General features: G+C 41.8%; 1 protein-coding gene across 8 annotated transcripts in view; it reads right to left on the bottom strand.

The window, feature by feature from the left end:
• Positions 1–23,469, bottom strand: part of TRAPPC8 (trafficking protein particle complex subunit 8) — a 103,400-nt gene that overhangs the window by 51,754 nt on the left and 28,177 nt on the right. For 5 of the 8 annotated variants that reach the window (XM_019498544.2, XM_014606847.3, XM_019498541.2 and 2 more), the window contains exons 2-7: positions 20,693–20,887; positions 17,183–17,266; positions 8,810–8,899; positions 4,618–4,792; positions 3,348–3,501; positions 2,058–2,145 (exon numbers count right to left, since the gene is read on the bottom strand). In XM_019498544.2, the coding sequence (XP_019354089.1) occupies positions 2,058–2,145; positions 3,348–3,501; positions 4,618–4,792; positions 8,810–8,899; positions 17,183–17,266; positions 20,693–20,882 (781 nt within the window). In that variant the 5' untranslated portion in view covers positions 20,883–20,887. The remainder of the gene's footprint in view (positions 1–2,057; positions 2,146–3,347; positions 3,502–4,617; positions 4,793–8,809; positions 8,900–17,182; positions 17,267–20,692; positions 20,888–23,469) is intronic. The other 3 variants (XM_019498543.2, XM_014606852.3, XM_014606851.3) reach the window with 1 other exon arrangement.

The raw sequence follows: 23,469 nt of genomic DNA, 5'->3' as shown, positions 1-23,469 counted from the left end.
AGTTGAGCAATCTAGAAGTAAGTTTTTCAAGAAGCCCCGGGGTCTCTTCCAGTTGCAAACCTGCATTGGAAACTTTAAAAGGGGCTTTTCTTTAAATATGAATAGAAGTCTAAACATTGTCACAGGTCTACCCAGTTAATTTCAGGCAGATGACCACACAAGTTGAATTGGCAGCTCCAATCATTTAAAGCCTTACAAAAGCATTGAGTGGATGGAATATTTTACAAAATAGACATCCATTAATCCAGTCTTCTTGCTAGTTCAATCATAAGATTAAGCAGATTGTGCTTATTATAAATTCCTGCTCTAGTCCAGTTATTTAAAAAAAGCCTACCCTAGAAAAAAAATTGGCAAACTAAAACAAAGGACTCTCACTGTGGTGTAGTTACTTAAAGAAACAAGGTGAGGTATATAAAGGATATGATTTCTTATATTAAAAGTTCTCCCAGAACGCTCCAACTTGCAGAAGTCTGCCTACGTCCTTAATGATCAGAGCTTACCAGACGGTTCCAAACTAGTACAAAGAACAATGGCATCACTCAGAAATAAAGCATTTAGAAAATCAGAAAGTTAAAAATAAGCATTTAACAGGTATGAAAGGAACACAGGAACTGCTGCCCTGGATCAGACCAAAGCTTTCTTCAGTCAGTGGATTGCAGAAGATGCTTTAGAACAGTGGTTCTGAAGCAGGGATACATGTACCCCCAGGGGGTACGTGAGATATATTTCATACATTGTCTAACACAGGTCAAAGGGCCTAAAAAATTAATTTCCTCGCACTGAAAGGGGGTACACGTGAAGTCTCACTCTGAGACCAAGGGGTACATCAACTGAAAAAGGTTCAGAACTGCTGCTTTAGAAGAACGTGCCAGAAACCCACAGTTCATAAATACAGAAATCATCTGCTCCCATGTATAGAAGTCAGCCACAAGGCTCAAGTCAATAACCCTTCAACAAAACTCAACTTCCTGTAGTAGTAAATATGTTTTCCTTCCTATCTATGAAATTTCCTTTCAATTTTGTCCCTTTTTTTTTCTTTTTAAACCAACTCTCCTCTTGATCTTGTGATACATTATTTTATAAACTTTTATCATGCCCCCTCTATCCCTCTTACAAGTCTCTCTCACTCCCTTCCTGAGGGAGTACGCCCCCCCTCCGCCTGTCCCTGGATCACTCGCCCTCTTCCTGCGTTTTTCAAGATGGGGTGAGACCAGTAAAACAGACAATACTTCAAATTAAATGATACAACTCATCAACATAAAGGCATTACAATATTTTCCATGTTATTTACCATCCCATTTCTTATGCTACATCTTATGAGTTTTATTTGATGACAGTTTCACAATGAGCAAAGGTCTTCACTGAACTGTCTACAAAAGAAGTCATTCAGATCTTCATCTTGAGTTCATCTAGTTATATTTCTTTTCGCACATGCATTAGATTGTGTTTACCATTTGCTGACCATTTGCTTAACTTGTTCAGGTCTCTTTGAAGTTACTTTCTAGCTTTAACTGACTGGAATAACTACCAACTGCAAGTTTAGCTCCTGCATTACTCTGCCATTCCCAATTTATAAAATGTATTAAAATATGGGACTCGGAAGAGGAGTCTGGTTACCCTTTTTTCATATTAAACGGCCAACTTTTTGTTCTTACTGTTTGCTTTCTATTTCCCAACCCATTTTTGATTCATGATATAGTTGGCCTCTGACCCCATTAGTACTCAAATCTTTTGGCAGCCTCTTCTACAATACACTGTCAAAATCTTTTCGAAGGTAAAAGCAGTCAACTAGTTCTCCCCTATACATTGCTTTAAACACCTTACAAAACAGAATGTTTATAATGCATTCTGGTACCCAGAAACTCAGCCAGCCTCAAGACACACTGACCTAGTTGCTTAAAAACCAATACAAGACAGGAGTTTCTGCACCGAATTATTATCCAAGACATGGAAGGTAATATGTAGACATTTGTTTTTCACATGCCTATATTAATATCTTTATTTAACATTTTTTATGTTAAGTTATAAAATATATATATATATATATGTATATATACCTCTGATATCAATATCTAAGCCATCTGATATTAAGTGGTCAGCACTCTTATTCGAAATTACAGTATATGGACCATCTTCATAAGATTCCTACCAGGAGGAAAAAAAAGGGGAGGAAATATTTTAGAAGTTGTTTCCAAGTCATTAATATTTATCAATTATTCCCAAAGCCTGAAAAATACAAATACTACACTCAAAGAAGGACTGTAACCACATTTTAAAATGAATGCACTCTTTCTTTCAACAGCTAGTTTGCAGAGTTCAAGAGAATGAAACAAATTCTCAAAAAAGTTCAGTTTTGATTAAAAGTTACAGTACACAAAGGGTGAAAGGAAGACAGAATCTGACTACTTTTTCTTCAAGGTTTAAATAGCTACAGCGGTCAAGAATCACTGCAAGAAGATGTCGGATCAGTTAAGTTAATATTAAAGAAAGCAATTAGCATGGATGAGGGACTTAAAAGGTCTAACTTAGTGAAAGATAGGACTTCTTGATTTGGCTCACTGTGAAACATTAATTCACATTTTAGGAGGGATATCACACATCTGAGAGGAACAAAGGGAATAGAAACTACTTTAAACTTTAACAGTAAAGTTTGAGTGTCTTTGACAATGCCCTTTTTAAATCAAAGGCACCTTCTGAGATTTGGCAAGAATGGAAGCAGCATTCCACAAATATCTGCTGATCAAGGTTTTTTCTTCTATTAGCATATAGAAGGTACATAAAAAAAGTCAAATACAAGAGGGAAAGACTCATTTTGGTCTTGTGACAACTACAAAAACTCTACTGCCAAGGAAATTTCTTTAAGTGGGGCAGAGGATGTTGGCTCCTTTAGTGGTATGTAGCGGCATACAACCAGCCTTTAACATCTTGGCAGACATGGATATGTCCCATCAAGCTAGATTACAAGGCCTCAGCACAAAAGGAACAAAGCTGTTTTCTCCTAGCCTCCGCAGGCTTAATTATTTCCCACAACTCCACCAAACTAAGATTTGAAAAAAGTTACACTAAGGAATAACAAAGACAAAAAAAAAGGAAGGAAAAGTAAAAAGAAAACAAAAAACCCCACAAAACCAACAGTCTTTTAGAGGAAAACTCCGTTTGCGTTCTCAGAAACACAGTTTGGAGGAGAGGAATGGATGACCTATACAACCGAATACGAAAATACCCAGGAGGAAATTATTAAGGATGCGCAAATGCACAAAACACCATTACATGATGCTACCAGAACAGTTCACTAAGATCAGAGCAGAAGTCAATATGGACATTTAAGAAGTGTTTTTGAAACATACCTGGTTTTGTATGCTGTTTTTCTGAAGATACTGACTCCAAGGATCTGGTATCTGTTCATCTACTCCCCTGTTGGATACTCGAGAATTTATTTTAAGTAAATAACACCCCTGAGTTCCATATCTCTGCTTCATTTCTTCATAAATTGAATCAGCTCTGAAATGGAAACATCAAGTTTTGTCAGTTTGTCTTAAAACTGGACCGCCTTGCAACATTTAAAAGTGGTTTTCCTATCCAATAAGAGTTGTAGAACAGGAACATAAATCACACATTTTCTACTGAATTGTATCACCTGAAAGAGACTTGCCCATATCAACACCCACAAAAATACTCTGTCAAAGTATTGCCTGCTAGATCCTTCCACTCATCCCTCAAGTTTCCCTCTTCCCCCACACGTGATGCACTGTAAAGCAGTTAACAAAGAACAGGATAGAAGCTGGAGTAGAACTGCAATAAAGAAAGAAACACTTTGCCTCAGAAAACACACAGGGAACAGTTAATTACATGCAACTGCTACTGCTTGGCAGTAGCCACTGATTCCGTGCCAGAAGGCTAGCATGGAAGAGGGAAATGAAGACAGTTTAGAAGACAATTAAGGGCGGAGGGGAGAGGAAAAATATCTGTGGAAAGAAATAGCTAGGACAAATAGTAGTACTAATTTTGATATTCTGCCTATTTCTATTTTAACTGAAGGTCACATTTAGGAATAAACTATTAAATAATGTATAATGGTATGCGACTGGGTTACCATACAAAAGAATGACAGTTTGTTACCCAAAACATTCTGGGAGCCTTAACTGCAAACTAAGAGAGACAGACTCTTTACACAACACCCCAACATTGGTACTGCTTCATTTCCTAGCCTCGGAACCAATACTTTGTCATCCTGAGTTTAAATTGTATTCAAGTCTTATAAACAGTATATACTATGAAAAGCCATTTATGTTGGTAACCTAACTCACCAATCTGCAAATTTAGAGTATTTCAAGCTACTTTTTCTTTGAATGCTATTCCAAATTTTACAATTTGAACTGCTAAATCGGTCAATTTTATACAAAAATGTGTATTTAAGTTTTACCAATGCCTGAAGATTAGTAACTTTGAAAGAAAAAGCTTTCACACACAGTTAGCCAAAGACATCTGCTTGGGCATCAGTCTACATACTGCTAATCATTATCTTTTTGTTTTAAATTTTTTTTTTAAATGAACTGCAGTTTACAGAGTTAGCATATCAGCAAAACAAGCTCTTCTGAAATCATGAAGATGACCTACCTTTGTTCCTCTCCTGCACTGACATCATGTAGCAACACATAATATTTCAGAGTGTTGGGTATGAACCATTTTGGATATAAATAATCACTGCTGTGCTGAATTCGATGTTGTTCTTGTGACAGCTTCAGAAACTGCTCCACAGGTTCAGGTTCACTAGAAGAAACTACAAGCATACCTGATTCCTTGCATTAAGGGTATTTCTCAAGTGTCAGAAACCATTACTGGTTTTTTGTACAGTGCTTGCTTAAATCTATAAACTGTCCAATTTTAAATTGCTAAAGTATATCTGCAGCTGAGTTCCGACTTCAATCTCAGGAAATGCATAAATATAATTTAAGTGTGTCAGATCACTGGCACGTTTTAACAGTATGAAACTTGGTCAGAGCTTAATCTCATGTAATATAGTTTGATTTAAAACAAATACCTGCACAGTTGGATAAGTCAAAAATTGGCTGATGGGGCACACCCAGAGAGTGGTGGTGGACGGGTCGTACTCAACCTGGGGGGATGTGAATTGTGGGGTCCCCCAGGGCTTGGTCCTGGGGCCTACACTGTTCAACATCTTCATCAGCAGCTTGGACGAGGGGGTGGAAAACACGTTGTCCAAGTTTGCCAATGACACCAAGATGTGGGGAGAGGTAGGCATGCTCGAAGGGAGAGGCTGCAATTAGATTTAGACAGACTACAGAAGTGGGCAGATAGTAATAGGATAGGGTTCAATGTAGATAAATGCAGGGTGCTGCACCTGGGGAGAAGGAATCCACAACATACATACAAGCTGGGGAGCTCCCCCCTTGCGAGCACAGAGGCGGAAAGGGATCTTGGAGTCATTATTGACTCCAAGATGAACATGAGCCGCCAATGCCAGACCACAGCCAGCAAAGCCAGCCGCACCTTGCCATGCATCCAAAGATGCATCTCAAGCCAGTCCAGACGTGATACTCCCCCTCTACGCAACATTGATCAGGCCACAATTGGAGTACTGCGTCCAGTTCTGGGCACCGCACTTTAAGAAGGATGTGGCCTGCCTTGAGAAGGTTCAGAGGAGGGCCACCCACTTGGTTGGAGGGCAACAGGGCAGGCCCTATGAGGAGAGGCTGAGGAACCTGAACCTGTTCAGCCTCAAACGGAGGCTGAGTGGGGATTTGGTGGCTGCCTACAAATTTGTTAGGGGAGATCAGCAGCAAATAGGAAGGGCCCTATTCCCCACAGCAGCACCTGGGGTGACGAGGAACAAAGGCCAGAAGCTGCTGGAGAATAGGTTCACGTTAGAGATTAGGAGGCACTATTTCACTGGTAGGGTGGCTAGGATCTGGAACCAACTTCCTAGGGAAGTGGTCTTTGCTCCTACCTTGGGTAAATTCAAAAAGAAGTTGGAAACACCTGTCTGGGGTCGTGTGATCCCAGTGTGTGCTCCTGCCAGTGGCAGGGGGTCAGACTAGATATGTTCAGGTCCCTTCTGACCCCAAACTACAAAGAAACTATGAAACTATGAATTTTGGAATGGCATTTAGGTGCAATGATAATAAAATGTCACTTAACACGAACAGCAGTAAACTTGCTGACCTGGAATTTTGTGAAATGATTGTTTGCCTAAGAGCTAAAAGGGCTAACTTTTTTTTTTGTTCATTTACGTAAAAATCATTAATCAGCCATCATATACTCCAAACAAATACATAGCACTTGATTTCTGACACAGGGGGACAGGAAGATGCGCATTAGTTGAAAGTCACCTGAGTGCATCTCAAAGGTAATCTTTATAAATATGGTGAGGTCTCCTGACCAGAGTTAAAGACCAGAGTTTGGATTAATGGGAAAACAATCCAGAGGTCAATACATGGACAAAGACTTTGAGCAGGGGGAGGAGGAGGAGGTTGTGTTTGTGGTTTTTTTTTGTTTGTTTGTTGTTTTTTTTTTATACACAAGAAAAAGCTTAAAGCTATGTGCTTACATAAGCAAGCAGTTCTTTCAAGGGAGCCGTGTTTTAGCAGCCTAATTTTCTCATCTTAAAGATGAGAAAACTAACATCTTTTTGTTAATTACTGTTATGAAAGAAGCCTAACATATTAAAACTAAATTATAACAGCATGTTAAAGAACCAAATATCGAAGCTGAAATAAGTCTATACAATAATCAGAACAACTGATGTTAAAAAGACAAAACACACAGTATTGGCTACCAATGCTATCTATGTAAGACTGATTGAAAATATATTGTTCTGGGTTTGTGATATTTTTTTCACAAGATGAAAAAGCAATTCTATAGCCTAAGGTTCTTGGCTTCTGTCCACCTAAGACTCAAGTCAACTTTATACAGCAGTCCAAACTTCCTTCATCATCCCAGGACAGGTACATGTAACAAAAGCAAGTCCCTGGGTTTCCAAAACAATGAAGTCAGGAATCTATCAAATCCTCAGGGTATTCTACTTACTAACCTACTTTTCTGAAATACTTCAGACTAAAAGTAAGGGAAGGTGAGTGGAGAAACTCCTTGAGCCCTAACTAGATTTTGAATATTATCTCAAAGCTTGAAATCTGTTTAAGAGTTCAATATGACAAACAATCTAACTGGACATTAGCATAAACCCTAGCCTCCTGTACTGTCCCAATTCTGTGGGACCACTGGATATCTTAACTAAAAAAACAACTTACTGATCAGGGGAAGAATTGACATTACTAGATATTTGTAACACTATTTTAGTTGAAGAAAAAATAATTTGAGTTAACTCTCGACTACAATAGCATTTGGAAGGTATGGAATATTCTAAGGACAACATAAGACTTGGGCAAGTGCCAACTTAACATTAATCTTAACTTTTGCTTAAGAGCAAGCTGATAGAGGTGAAAAATCACCTAGATAAGAGTTAAGAGACATGCAGTACTGCCATCCTGTGTCTAACTAAGGTCACCAGTCAAAAACTATGGAAAAATAATCAATGCTTGTAGTTTTTACTGCAACAGTTCAGAACCTTGTGGACACGGTATCAAGACTGACCAAGACCATCTCTCTTGTGAAGATCAGTAGTAGAAGGTGGCTGTTATATTACAGCTTACACTGAGAAACAAGACTAGAAACTGGGTCAGGGCAAGAACAAATTACTTTACCCACTTCCGTAGCAGCTAAGAGGCTCTGGTAAAGGAAACGGGGAAAAAAAACCCACAAAAAGTTCCAGCAAATAATCTTTGCTACTTTGGGAATGGATTAGTGTTTCAGAAGTTTATGAAATAAAACTGTAAAAACAAGGGATTTGTCCCTAAATAATAATCCAGCATCTCCCTCAGCTGGACAGGCAAGAGCACTTAAATCTTACAGTGTGAGAAAGTGTCCACTAGTAATAGCTTTGATTATTAGGACAATTATGAAACTAAAATTTCAAGGTCCTTGTACTGAAAGGGGATGCTATTTGTGAGACTGGAGGGGAAAAAAGAGCCTAGGAGACAAAAAACCAACATGTAGAACAGTCTGTAAAAACTCAACATAAGAATAATTGAGACATAATGAAGAAGAAAAAAAGCCTATTGAAGACAAACCACAAATTCTTCTGCAGTATCCCTAGATCCCACTGTTCTATTACTGCAGAGCAGAAAATATGCAGCAGCTTAATTAAAGTTTCAAAGTTCATACCTATATAGGAAGAATTAATTCTTTGTAGTTGATACATGAAACTACATATGCTAGAACAGGGCTATTCAACCCCCAGCCCGCAGGCCAGATCCAGCCCCTGGTACCATATTATCTAGCCCACAGGCCTCCCCATAGGTCCAAAAATTGAGCAACAGGAAAGGAGAGAGATTGTTCCCCTGCTGCCAAATTTCTGGACCAACGGGGAACCCCAAGCCCTGCATATTAGCCCGAGTGTACAGGATGAGGGAAGGGGACAGAGGGTTGACAACTTGAGGCTATGCAGGGTCCTATCCATGTGTGTGGGACTAGGTGAAGGCAGCACAGGACTCAATCTAGCCCATCAAGTGGCTCTGCACCACTCATATGGTCTGTGGGGCCAGCAGTTTGAGCACCACTGTGCTACAGGAATTGAGGAAAGGAATTCATGGAAAAAGGGAAAGGCACTGAGGCAACACCAACAAGTCATATACTAGAGGGATTTTTTGGGCCTGAGTACTTCAGCTGTGAGAAGCTAGCTGTAATATTCAACCCAACTTGTTTTTCAAGGTACTTACTGTTCAAAGGATACATGCCACATAGTGGTTTAGGAATTCATGATCCGAAGCTGGCATAGACTGAAGAAAGCTCTCTCTATAAGACTCAAACCAGGGAGTAGTAGCTGAAATATACAATAGGTTATTAAAGAATTTTCCAATAGACCAAAATACTTAGAAAGCTTGCTTAATTAGCTCAAATAAAAACTAGACGTGAACAGTCATATCTACAGATAAAACAAAACAGCAATCATTTGCAAGTCTTGAGGCCATCTTTAGATAGATTCTAATTTTTGAAAAGTATAAAAAGAAAGGAATGCATAACTTCTTTCCCTTATGGTTATCAATTTAAGAACGAGAGAGAGGGCTAGTAAGAATAAGCATGTTTAATGTGAATCCTATTAATTCCAATATTGAGCCTGAATACAGCCAAGTTAGTTGATCAGCACAGACCAGGAAGCCTGAAACTCTTATTTCTATCCTGTTTTGTTACTGAATCATTGCAAAGTCTTGAGCAAATCAAATTAGCCTCCAAGAAATTTCTATGTTGCTGAAAAGTATGAAGCATCACAGCAGACAAAAATCTGTAGCCTATTTCTAACAACATGATTTTATGCTGTACAATAATTAAGAGACAAAACTGAAGTGAGGATTTGAAACTTACAGACTTAGAAAAATCATAATGCAATGGAAAGACGTACACTGATAGTGAAAGATCATGAACACAGAAGAAAATTGTTTGGATAGGTAGGGCTAGAACAGAAACAGAATGTCATTACTAGGTGCTGCTGTAAGTATGTGGTTCCAGTAATTTAAAGAGCTTTGGAACTCTTAACGTCATGCAGACATCCCACACCTAATGCAAAGCTGCAGGACAGTAATATTTGATAATCAGTGAAAACATTTTCTGAAGGAACTTAATGTTAAATATAAAAAGTTTATAGAAGACAAAGCTTAAATATTTAGAGAACATAATGATCTAAAACTACATTTGAGTTGTACGATTTTGTAACTATGTATAAAACAGATTTGTCATAGAGAAACCATGGTATCCATTTTCTTAACAGACTAGGGATGCAAACAATTTACTGAAAGTGGAGAGGTATTAAGTATTTGTACTAATTTATAAACAACAGACAAACAAGCCAACATCACAAACACCTGAATTCACAGTAATTTGGACAAGCCTAGAAAAGAGAATCACCCCTGAAAAGAATCAGATAAAACTCTACTAGTATTTGTTACATTGATTTATGTTCAATTTGTCTGCCCCTTCCTAGGAGCAGCAATTTGCAAAAAACAAACAGACTATTAGATGCTCTGCTACCAGTTAGCAGTAAAATGCTAGAACAGCTGTCTACTGTGTGGCTCTAAGGCAGCTCTCACATTTGGGTGCTCTCTAGTCCAGGGATGGACAATTACTTGGGCTGGAGGGCCACTTAACAAGTTTTGGTGAGCTGCCAAAGGCCACAAGGATAGCCCCACCCCCTGGCTGCCATCTTGGGACCAGATGGCCCACCCCCTAACACCTGACCTTGCCACCAGAGGTCCCTCCCCTTGCCCCAAAAGAGTGGGAGGAAAAGTGCCATCTTGAAACCAAAAAAAACCCCAAAAACCACACACTAAAAAAATCCAAGATCGACTATAACTTACTTTAAAATACGCATTTGTGCTGATTTATGTGAGTTTACATAGTGTATCTAGAGGCAATTACATAATAGCTCAAAATACAGTCTTACTCTTGTATACTGTGGGTGAAGGGGTGTGGGTACGGTGGGTGGGGGTAAATGTAGAGGGATGTGGGTACAGGTATGTGGTTGGGAGTGTGTGGGTAGGGGCTGTGGGATTATGGTAGGAAGGTTGGTGTGTGTGCTGGGGGGCGTGGCGGGGGTGAGGTTTGTCAAAGGGTACAGTTGTGTGTGTGCGCGGGGCGGGGGGAGGCGGGAAATGAAAGTAGTAGTGGCAGCTCCTGCCCAAGTCCCCATCTGCAGATGGCAGCGGCATACCCGGCCCAACAGCACTCCCACCCAAGTCACTGGCCGCATGTGGTGGCAGCAGCATGAGACCAGCCTGGCCCCATTGGACACTGCTCCCTGTGCTCCTCCCCCCTTTCCCTCAGTGGGGCCATACCTGAATTCCCACTCTCGCAGGCAGGGAGGTTGGAAACAGCCTTGGAGTGACCAGGCAGAGGCTTCTCGTCTCTAGCGCTACCTAGCTTGGGGCTGGGGTGGGAGTTGGTTGCTTAGCAACCAGAGCCGCACCTCCTGCATGGAGGTGCTGACTTGGAGAGGGGCAGGCCAGGGCAAGGGCCTACAGATAGCTTACGGAGGGGCCTAGGGTGGCAGATGAAATTGCCTGGCAGCCAGATTTTGCCCACCCCTGGTCTAGTCTTATGAAGTTGTAAAATGCAACAATTGATCAATTTTACCAACAGAAAGAAAGCTCACAGTAAGTTTGCCAACCTGAGTCAAGTGTGAAGAAACTTCAAACTGCAAGGTGTATGCCATTCTGAATCACCCAGTTATCTCCACATATCTACTGCTGGTGTCTCACCCTTTTATTAGTGATTGGACCACAGCAATAGCTCTGTCCCAAACTTTCATTGGAATTAGCCTTTCTGGTAGTGGAAGATCTTCACTTTAAGTAAGAGTAACACACAAGCAAGCAATCACTGGGTAAAGATTTTTAAGAAATCTCAATGAAACTGGAGCTCTGTTCAAAAACTAAATACAAGATTGCCGAGGTACAGTAGCTTTCCATGAATGCATTCAAGGAAGAAAGCCTTGGGTGGTGTCATTTTTGTTTTTAAAAAAAAATTTACAAATACAGTTAAAAGAAAAATAAATTCAAACTATCTACAACCTAGTTTCAAGTGTGCAATGAAAAATGCTCTTCCACTGTTCTCCAGCCCCCTTGAAGAGGGACCTGTATAGCCACCCACACAATCTTCTACAACCTATCCCCTAATAGGGAAAGCACAACATAAGAGATTACTTACCAGTCTGTAAAGTAACATTACTTAATTTGTTGGAAAGGTGGACCGTTTTAATACTAGTGTGGGGTTACTCTGTATATAACCTAGCGTCATAAGTAACAGTATACCTTTATTACTAACAGCTCTTGAACACCAAATCTCACACCGAGTCCAAAATGACTGTATATTTTAAAACATATAGCTGGCTCTTAAAAAGAAAACAATCAGAAATTACTTCTTGCATGACTCCTTTCCTTTTCAGCCTGTGCATATATATGATCATGCACAGGGATATTTTCCACAACTATAATGAAGCTTTGGTATACACACACCAATCCAGCTGTTATTAAATTTAGCGTACAAGAAACAGAACTTGAAATGTGACACTACTTTGCATTCAACCACCTTCCCCTCACAATGCCCTATGTAACAGTTCCTGGTATAGTTTCATAGTTGGTAGGGGCAGAAGGGTCCTGAACAGATCATCAAGTCCGACCCCCTGCCATAGGCAGGAAAGGATGCTGGGGTCAAATGACCCTGGCAAGGTATCTATTTAGCCTCCTTTTGAAGACCCCCAGGGTAGGGACGAGCACCACTTCCCTTGGAAGTTGGTTACGGATCCTAGCCGCCCTGACTGTGAAGTAGTGCCTCCTGATATCTAGCTGGAATCTACTCTCCGTCAACTTATAGCCGTTATTCCTTGTTACTCCCAGTAGTGCTCGGTGGAACAGGAACTCTCCCATTGCCTGATTGTCTCCCTTGGCCAGTTTACAGACAGCCACCAGATCCCCTCTCAGTCTTCTCTTGTGGAGGCTGAACAGGCTTAGATCTCGTATCCTCTCCTTGTAGGGCCTGCCCTGCTGCACCCCGATGGTGCAAGTGGCCCTCCTCTGGACCCTCTCCATGTTGTCCACATCCCTTCTGAAGTGCAGCGCCCAGAACTGGATGCAGTACTCCAACTGCAGCCTGACCAATGTCATAAAAAGGGGGAGGATCACTTCCTTGAACCAGCTCATGATGCATCTGTGGATGCATGACAAGGTGCAGTTAGCCTTCCTGACTGCATCCCCACATTGGCGGCCCACATTCATCTTGGAGTCTATAATGACTCCAAGATCCTTTTCTGCCTCAGTGCTGACGAGAAGGGAGTTTCCCAGCCTGTAGGTGTGCTGCTGGTTCCTTCTCCCTAGGTGCAATACCTTGCACTTGTCAGTATTGAATGCCATCTTATTCTCATCCGCCCAGCCCTGTAACCTGTCCAGATCCAATTGCAGCCTGTCCCTCCCTTCTAGAATGCCCACTTCTCCCCACATCTTAGTGTCATCTGCAAATTTGAACAAGGTGCTTTTCACACCCCCCCATCATCGTCACTGACAAAGATGTTGAACAGTGCTGGCCCGATGACCAAGCCTTAGGGGACCCCACTGCCCACATCACTCCAGGTCGATGATGACCCGTCCACCACCACGCTCTGGGTGCGGCCCTTCAGCCAATTGGTGACCCATCCGACTGTAGGCACCAACACCACAATCTCCTAATTTTTTTAACGAGAATGGGGTGAGACAGTATCGAAGGCCTTCCTAAAATCCAGAAAGACTACGTCCACCACGACACCTGCATCCAAGGATTTTGTGACCTGGTCATAGAAGGCCACCAGGTTGGTCTGACAGGACCTGCCTCTAATGAACCCATGTTGGATGCCACTAAGCATACACTCCCCTGCTTGCCTTTCACAGATGTGCACCTAGATAATTTTCGCAAAGAGCTCCCACAGGACCAAGGTAAGACTAACAGGCCTATAATTTCCTGGGTCTTCCTTCCTCCCTTTTTTGAAAATGGGGACCACACTGGTCCTTTTCCAGTCCTCTGGCACCTCGCCAGAGCACCACAAGTGCTTGTAAAGCTGTGCCAGGGGTCCCGCAATGACCTCTGCTAATTCCCTCAGCACTGTGGGGCGATTGTCAGGACAAGCTGATTTGAACACGTCCACTCCCACCAGAAGTTCCCTGACTAGGTCCTCTCTGACCCTGGGCCCGTCTGTGCCTCCCCTGGGACCATCAAGGATCCTGGTGCGGGGGGATGACCTGGTTCCTACTCAGAAAAAAGGAGGCAAAGAAATTGTTAAATAGGTTAGCTTTATCATCTGGTGAGACAACCAGATTTCCTAGCATGTCCTGCAGAGGCCCCACATTACCCAGAACCTTCTTTTTACCCCCTATGTCTTTAAAAAAGGATTTCTTGTTATGCTTGATCCGGGTTGCTAGTTCCAGTTCCATCTCAGCCTTGGCCTTCCTAACAGCCCCCCTACAATCCTGAGCAAAGGAGGTATAGTCCACCCTGGTGACAGCCCCTCCCTTCCATTGGGTGTACACCTCCTTTTTTAGCTTTGAGACGTTCCTGGATGGCTTTTGGTTAGCCATGGGGGCTTTTGAGTACTCTTTCCCCTTTTGATCCGTGTTGGGATTGCCACCCTTTGGACTTGGAGGATCGTCTCCTTCCGGAATGACCACTCTTCTTGGACTCCCAACTCCCCACCCCTCCGGGACCTCAGTGCCTCCCCAACTAGTCTCCTTAGCTCAATGAAACCCGTCCTCCTGAATCACCAATGTAACGGAAGAAGACAACTGTATTATCAATAAGCATCCCCACAGTCTGGAGCTTCTTACAGGTAATTATTTAGCCTTGTAAGGACCTAAAGGATGAAAAGGCTAGGGTGTTCCAGCTGGTTAGGTGCAACAATCATATGCAATCCATTTAGCAATCTGCAACTAACCTAAGATCCTTGGAATAGTAAACAAATACAGGAAGTAATTATTATTTACTGTACACAGAATCAGTAAATATTCTATACAATATCCTATATTAAATATTATATTGCATTTATCTAGAAGTAAGCTAGGCTCACTTCAGAACAGCATTTCTCAATCCATGGGTTATGACCCAAAAGTAGGCTGCTAGACTATATGAAAAGATCGCAAACAAACTTTAAAAATGGATTCTCCTTTAAAGGAGAAAAATGTGGGAAACCGTAGCTCTTCCTTTGCAGGCTGGCAGAGTTCCAGCTTGCAAGGGGCTGCTTGGGGCCCCCCTACCCCACACAGAGGCGCTGGGGACTGGGGGCAGCCAGTTGGAAGTGAGGAACACTAGGTTGGGGCTGGCCATCTATGTTTACAAATGGGTTCTGGTATGAAAAAAAATTGAGAACCACTACTTCAGAATACAGGCAGTCCTGAACTTACGACTGAGTTATAACAAATGGCATTTACAACATTTGTAAACTGACACCCTGTTTCAAGATTCCCATGCCCTTTTCACTGTTACAACGGTTGACACAGCTGTATCCAGCTGGTAAGTCTGTTGTGGTCGGAGGGAGGGAAGGGGTGTAGGGGGCAGATCAATGCCCCCACAGTGAGGGATTGGGGCTAGGGCCAGGGAAAGCACTGCTCAGGGAGGGGATGGTGCGGCTCGCGCCACTGTCCGGCAGCTCTTATCACCTCTCCTGCCACCAGTCTGGGAGGGCATGGGATGGGGGCGTGTGCCCAGGATCTGCATGTGGCTGGGGCTGTGCCAGGCGGAAAGCACTGGGAGTGGGGGCTATGCCCCACTGCCACTTGCCCAGCCAGAGCAGGGCTAACACAAGACCGAGCCACTGCACTGCCTTCAGACAAGTGGCGTGCAGCAGCAGGAGCTGGCCCAGCCTCCCAGATGCGCAGTGGCTTCACCCCAGCTAGGCGAGCAATGGCAGGACATGCAGGGGGGAGGGGGAGTGTTAGTTTCCAGATCAGGTCAGAGAGGGTGGCAGAGCAGGGGCTGGGGCTGCCATGAGTTTTCAGGTGGCACAAGCCCCCCCCCCCCAATGCCTTGCCACCACTCCCAGCTGGAACAAAGCCGCTGCTCATCTGGGAGGTGCAGGGAGGCCGGGCTGGCTCCCACTGCTGAGTACTGGCTTGCCCACAGGCAGCACAACAGCTCAGTCTCGCGCCAGCCCCGCACCACCCGGGCAAGCAGCAAGGGGGCATAGCCCCTGCTCCCAGCACCTTCTGCACAGTGCAGCCCTGGCCCCGCACAGATCCTGAGGCACACACCCCCACCCCATGCCCTCCCGAACCAGTGGCAAGAGCCACTGGCAAGCCTCCACACAAGCAGCTCCTGGACCGGCAGAATGCAGCGGCGCAAGATGCTCCACCCCCTCCCTGGGCAGCACTTGCGCCAGCCCGGGTCCCAGCCCCAATCCCTTCCTCACTGCAGGGGCATTTATCTGCCCCCCCACCCCCACGTTCCTTCCCTCCCCCTACCACAACAGACTTACCAGCTGGAAGTAGCTGTGTCAGCCATGGTAAAGGAACCAATTCCCCATTTATAACATTGTTCCTATGGGAATATTGGTTCCGAGTTATGATGTTTCAACTTAATACTCAGTTTTCAGGAACCAACTGTGCTTTAAGTCTGAGGACTGCCTGTATAGCACCATGTCCTTGTCAACCTTCACTATAACGCACAAGATCTACATACTACTAAATAAGCACACCTGAAGTTTAAACAAGCTAGTTGGAAAGTGACTGAACACTTTCTAGGAGTATTTGGCATATACTTCTTATAAGCAGCCATAACTGAATGAAATAGTATCTCTCCGGAGAAAACCATCTGATACTAAAGCAAAATATAAGAAAGTTCATGAATCACATTTAGAAAAGGCAGCATTTAGCACCTTGTGAACAAGTAGTATCAGGCAATTCTTGATAGTAAACTGCAGTTGGGGGCAAAGATTGTAAAATGAGCAAGTTAAATATTTAAGATCACTTATCTAATTATTTTATTTGCCATAAGAGGGTGTTTCATTACGTTATCAATTAGCAGAAAGTGAAAGCCAACTTGTTTCTTTGCAATAAATTCTTATTACAACCCAAGAACTGCATTAGAATAAAACTTGTGCTACTGATATTTAATTAAAAAACCCAGACTGAACACACCTACAGGACAAAGGAACTACACTATTACCAAAGTTATATTACTAGCTTTAAAACTATTAAGCCCTACTACCCACATAGTAAGAGAAGCAGAAACTATTTTCATTTGAAACACTGGAACTCTCCAAGTGCACAATTCCATAGGACCAGACAAGAAATAGCCATTTTTCCCCCAGTACGAGAACTCAGTTTCTCTTTACTATGCATTCAGTCTGACCCTATGGAATGACCAAATGATTTAAGTTAATAGCAAGAATAGAAATATGGAAAAAGTAATGAATAAAGAAATCATAGAACCATCACCAACAGTTTTTGTTTTTGAAGAAAAAAAAAGTGAGGAACACGCATCTATGCCAAGGGAAGTGCTAAAATAGCTGTAGCAGATCCTAAGGAAAGGTGAACTGAGGGACACGGAAAAGGAGTAAGAGGGCAATTTGGCAAATCTGTACCAGCCACAAGAGAGATACCTGTGTAAAACGTGGATGTGTTCAGTTCCATCAGTGTTTCTTTCCAATTACTGTACCAAGGAACACTAGCTTTAATTGAGCGATCTGACAGAAAAAACAGGGTGTTATTAAGCTAAGAAGGATCAAGTGCATATACACACACACACACACTATCTGCTCTTTGGTTTGGGTATCATGAAAGACTACAACACTGTACCCAAGGGGCCCACTGGTGACTAAAGCTATTCACCTCCCATTAACCAAAAGCAGTCACACTTCCAGTTTGACAGTACAATGCACTGTTACAAGGCTCAGCTTTTATTTGTGGTGCAACCCAAACTTATACAGATTTCAACAAAAAACAAAAACAAAACAGGGGGGTTGCAACAAGAGGTTCAGAAGCATATATTTTATCTCCCATATTTTCCCTTGAGGGGAAACAATGCTTTATGCATTTAATCCTTTACCAACATTTCTCAAATTATGAAGACAAGGTTTTAACAAAAAGATGAGCTACTATTCATAAATGTCTTCTATTATACAATTTTTGTTGGCATTGGCTCCTTAGGATAAGTTTTCTTCATTTTTGAGTGCTAACTGATGGGGTACTTCCTTGTCCTTAATAAATAAAAAGTACACAATGTTCTTGCTAAAAAAAAAAAAACAAACAAATGCATGGCGTGAAGTGTCATATGCTACTATGCAGTAAACAAGCCATTTTATCTACTACAAGCAACAATAGCAATTAAATTCAAAGATGCTGAAGTATTTTATGGTTCACATTCTGAAAATAGGTGCTGGGACCACTAACAGAAGCTTACATACTTGCAATAATATTCCCCAGCAGTATTAAGAAGAAGAGTCACTGCAGCTTATTTTCTAATAATGAGGGGGTACTACTGTGTCTAGTTTTCTTAACAGCTCTCTAGCACAGAGAACAGGAAGTCGGATATGCTCTGCTACATATCAGATTCATGCCAGTCAAAAGTAGATCCATTTTGGCAATACATACTTGCTTCCCCACAGTGCTCTAAAGCAAAAATTTACTAAGACTAATAATTCAAATGAAAGAAATCACTGCAGGTTCATACAGCCAGAATATCCAACTCTCCCTATGTTGTCAGGGAACCATCTGTCCAGCCTAAGTGGAACTGATAAACTTAAAAATATAAATCTGAAGAACAAAAAAGAAATGGAAACATTTTACATTTTAAGCCACTTTTGGATACCCAAACTTGACCCAGATCACCATTTGCAGAGCAAAGCATTTCAGTCTTTTATTTAGATATCCTGAATAATGCAGTGTTTGGAATAGTATAGACTCCACAAGAATAAGATAACCTGGTCCCTGAAAGGTGGAAAGTGCACATGCATTTAAGTGGATTCTCCATCCTTCCACAGCCTTCACAATGTAAGCAGTCTTCGCAAACTTAAGCAGAAATCTGAGCGCTAAACAAAAGGGTGTTTTTTTTCAAGAAGCTACAGCATTTAAGACCTAAGAAGTCAAAATTATCCATTTTCCTGCTGAGAGTTTTCATATCAGAGTTATAGATTTAAGTTAAAAGACACCTTTATGTCGTGTTCCTTTTCAGATCTCTACACATAGCCTATTTCTACAACATGCTAGCTACTAACCCTCACAGATGAAAAAGAAGTCTGAGGTATGCTTGTCAAAGCCTTATTGAGGTGCCTCTAAACTCCCTCCTGAGCACACTACCAAGAAATAAGCCCTGTCCATTCCAGCCCTCAAACTAGATCTAACGGCTTAGTGCAGGTGCTGCTTGTTTCTTGGTGGGACACCCGGGCCTATGCAGAGATGGCTTCAAAATACCCTAGTGTAGCAGTAAACTCCAATGCATGCTGGATGTTAGGCATCTGGCATGAAGGGAGGGGGTAGGGAAGTGAGAGAGGGGGCAGAATATCACACTGATAATATCGAAAAAGTTAAATTAAAAAAAAAAAAACATTTATACTTAGATTTAAGCACGTGTTTAATCTTTTTGATCATGTCTACATGTAAACCTGGCATTCCCAGTATGAGACACTTATAAGCACACCACCCATCCCCTCCCATTCGCACCAAACCCACAAATAGTCACTTTGGCAACTTGAGACCTGTGCCACACAGGTGTACCTGACAGTAGCTACAAGAGGCATCCCTTGGAGAGACTTCTGTTACATATTCATATTTGGCATCTGTAAGCGGGAAGAAGTGGGTTCTGGTGCTCTTGAGCACCAGAAGCCATAGACATGCCCCTAGTAGATTATGGTCTTGACTGGGAAGCTTTGCCAATTCTCAAAGATTTATTACACATTTCATTTCTGATTAGTCAAAATCTTGATATCTGGAGTTTTACAACTATAAGCTTTCACTTTAAGAAGCTCCTAGCCATCATGATCCTGAAGGAGTTTGAAAACATGACACTTAAAGACTCAAATAAAATGACTGCAAAGTAGGTAGCTGCCCAATGCAGAAGTGCTCACAATTATTAAAATCATTCTTTAAATATTGTGTATTGGCAATAGGGGTGCACCAATAAAAATGTTCTTGGTTGATACCGATAGTCAAATATTCGCCAGGCATAGTCGACAGATATTAATCTGATAATGGATTTACAGGGATGCAGCCTGTCTCTGTCTGTACTGGCCATGTTGCATCCCTGGCCAATCTGGCAGCAGGGGCAGTGGCAAGCTGTGCCTCCAGCTGCTGGATAGGTAGGGGACACAGTGCAGCCAGTGCATGGCTCCCAAGCCAAAGGCAACAGTGCAAAGAGCCCTGAGCCCACAGTGGGCAGCCCGCCTCTGCCCTCACCTCTCTTGGCTCTGCTCTGGTTAAAAGCATCCCGGCAGTTAAAAATGGTGGCAACAGTGCTTGAACTAAAGCTCATTTGATGAACTTTAATTTCAGGCACCTGTGCCATTTTTAGCACAGGGACACTGATCCCCTGGACAAGCCACCTGTGGTTCTGTCCTGCTCCCTATCCCAGCCTCAGGGTCCCATTCACCACCCTTCCCCAGCCCCAGCCCCTCCCTCACCGTGGGGGGCCTCGATCTGCCTCCACTTCCCCACCATGCCCCTTCCCCTCTGTAGGTTACCTCCAGGGCACTGTTCTCCATGCTGCCCAGTTGCATTCCTAGCCATGCGCATGCATGAGGCTACATGCACCCACGCAGTGTCCGGGGGCCCCAGCCAGAAGGCATATTATATTTATCAGTACATTAATCAGCTATACCAGCAAAAAAAAGCCGATAGCTGATAATGTTAGTTTTCCTTTTATTGGTGTCAATCCAATATGGCAACAATTTATCAACGCATCTCTAACTGGCAATATTAGACGTTACCAAGAGCGAAAGTATACCACAGAGCTACTTTAAAGCATCCATATTCTATGTTGTGCAGCAGCGTTATTCAACATTCAAGGCAAGCTACCGATTAGAGACAAACTCCAAAAGTGTACAGCAAACGCCAATTTCAAGAAAGACGCAAAATTCTGAATACTGAGAAGGCACACAGTAAGTCTTGTTACATACCACTAATATTGAGATCATAATCTCCTGCAGTAATCACATTAGCTACTAATCCTTCAGCAGGTTGACTGACAGACACAACATCATTCAGAAGTTTCCGAATGGCTCCTGGCTGAGGAGGGTGGGTAATAATGTTGTTGACTGCAATCTTCAGGTTTTTAATTATGTGAAGCTGGTTGTTTGGATCCCTCATGTGAACTGAAAAGAAGAAAAAAACTTTGTTAAACTCAATTTTATTATAGCAATTCTATTTTAGTTCTGAATACAAGAGGACCTACTTGATGCATACGAAACAAAAGAAATTAAAAATATCTAAGCTTACACCTCAGATTGTTGTCAGTCAGGGGGAGGCAGACAGCAGGGAAATGAAAATAAATAAATAAAAAATACATACAGATGCTGCCTATATCAATTAATTTTATTCCAATAAAACACAAAATTAAACATTGGTCTTGACTACAGAGGGGGCATATCTACATGAGATTTTCACTGCACAGTTGACTAATCAACTACATAGTAAATGTCTCAGCATCTACACATGTGCCCCGTATTAGGGCTCACAAAACAAAAACTCTGCAGCAGAGTTTATATATTTACAAGTCCTACCCTGCTGGAGAGTTCTCTTGTGTACAGCCGCACACATGACAACTCTAAGTCAGCTGGCTGGGGCACAAGGGTGCTTCAGCATGGGGGCTGCCTCCCAGCTAGCTCCACAATGAAGCACCCTCATGCCCCAGCCATCCCCTCCACAGCACATCGAGTCCAGTCAGAGCAACCCCAGGCTGGCAGGCTGAACCCCCAGATCTCCTGCTGCAAACCAGCTCAATGTGCCATGGTTTAGGTGCACGTGTAAACCATACGCCCAGGAGCAATAAAATGCAGAGCAATAAGCTTTGCACTTTATTGCTTCGCATTAATGGCTCATATAGATGCACCCAGGAAAGTTCATAAGTAGTATACTAGAGCACAAATTTACAGCACATTAGCTATTCCATGCTATTTTACAATGGGGACACCTTAGGCCAGCTCCTTTTCCTCCTGCTAGGTAGCATAGAGACATGTGTTATAGTTATATAACAATAGTTATATTGTAACATTGTACATATGCATGAACAAAACCATTAAGTCTGAAAATTTTACAGCTACAAAGTTATGGAGAATTTAGCATTCATATGCTATAGTGGCATGCCAACATACTAATATCGTAACAGATGTAAAATTCTCAAGCAGCACCTTGAAACCACTTAAAAAAAAAGGGGGGGGGGGCTTTGTTTATCTACAACCTAAATTTCTACATGCAATCCTATCCTACCCTGCTCAAGTCCTGAAAAAACATTTTGAAAAGCAAATGGGTCAACATATCTTCTTAGATCTTAAGGAATAAAAACTATGAAAAGCAGAAGGAAGATCACTTCCCCCACCCAACCACCCTTTCCCTTACTCAAGAGGCAACCAATGCTACCAATAATACCTAGGACTCCTACAGCAGCGAGGAATTTGGTAAATTGTACCTAGAATGATTCTAGGAAAAGGACTGCACCCTCTAAGGAGGAAGGCAAAAAAACCCCAAACCCATAATGGTCCTTGAAAATATGGTCTGAGGAAACATTCCTTTCCGGCCCCTAAAAAATCCGGCTACTGATTTAACTATGAGCACAACCTACCAGTAAGGGACCCAAAAGTTTTTTTTAAGGATTATTAGAGACATCAATGAATCCAAGCCAATACCTTAGACTTCAGAGAAAGGAAAAACTCTCGAGTAAAGGAATGCATTCAAGTGCTGAAGAAAAGTTTCTTCCTGATCCCAGCAGGAACACTAAAGCATGGGATTAACGCAACACAAGCATTGTAGACACAGGGTTCTTATGGGATTGCTTACACTAAAAGAGGATAACTCACTGAAGTCTATAGAAGAGTAAGTAGCAGAAAGCAGTTTCTCAGAACTAATGTTTTCATAAACCAAAACAAAATAAATTTAGAAATTAATCATACTTGCATCATTATGCCTACACACTATACCCATTTTCATACTATACAGGCTTAGAAAGCTAAGAAAATGGAACAGTCAGTAACTTCAAATACTTGGAAAATTAAACAAAGATGTTAATTGTAATTCTTTATGTACCACTTACATGTCATATGATCATAAAAAAAGAAGTGCAAATGTAGTCTGCCTACATATTTTTAAAAAGTATAGCAAACTAAAAGAGACTTCTTCAGTTTCATTTCAGTATTTCTGAGATCAGCAATATAAATCTTAAAAAAAAGATAAGAAAAAAAAGAAACCACCACCACATAGTTTTAGAGTCAAACTCCCTTTCACCCAAAACCAGATTCTTGCAAGAAACAAGACTTCTTATAGGCAACAGCTCGTCACAGCAGCCAAGTCCACATCGAATTTGGCTTTGATTTAAAGCCAAACTGTATTATTCAGTAGATAAAATTTAGACCAGAAAACATACAAAACAAGTGATAGCTTTTACTTGAATATTTTAAAAATATATTTCAGTAGAATTCTCCTTGTCTCCCATGACACCTTGAAACATGAGCAGCTTCAGCTTTGAGCTGCTCTAGCCACTTATTTTTACTTACTTTTTATTTTTATTTTACTTATTTTTTTATTAATTTTCCCCCTGCCTAAAAATTTAAAAAGCAAGACTTAAAAAAAAGCAACAAACCAATGGCTAAATGCCCAAACACTATTCTAACTAGAAAAAAAAATCCATTTTATACTGCAGAAAGCAGAAAGACCGAGTTTGTTACAAAACAAGCATTTTTAA

This window comes from Alligator mississippiensis, chromosome 3 (genome assembly GCF_030867095.1).
Source record: "Alligator mississippiensis isolate rAllMis1 chromosome 3, rAllMis1, whole genome shotgun sequence".
NCBI classification, from domain to species: domain Eukaryota; kingdom Metazoa; phylum Chordata; order Crocodylia; family Alligatoridae; genus Alligator; species Alligator mississippiensis.
This window is presented reverse-complemented; position numbering and strand designations above follow the sequence as displayed.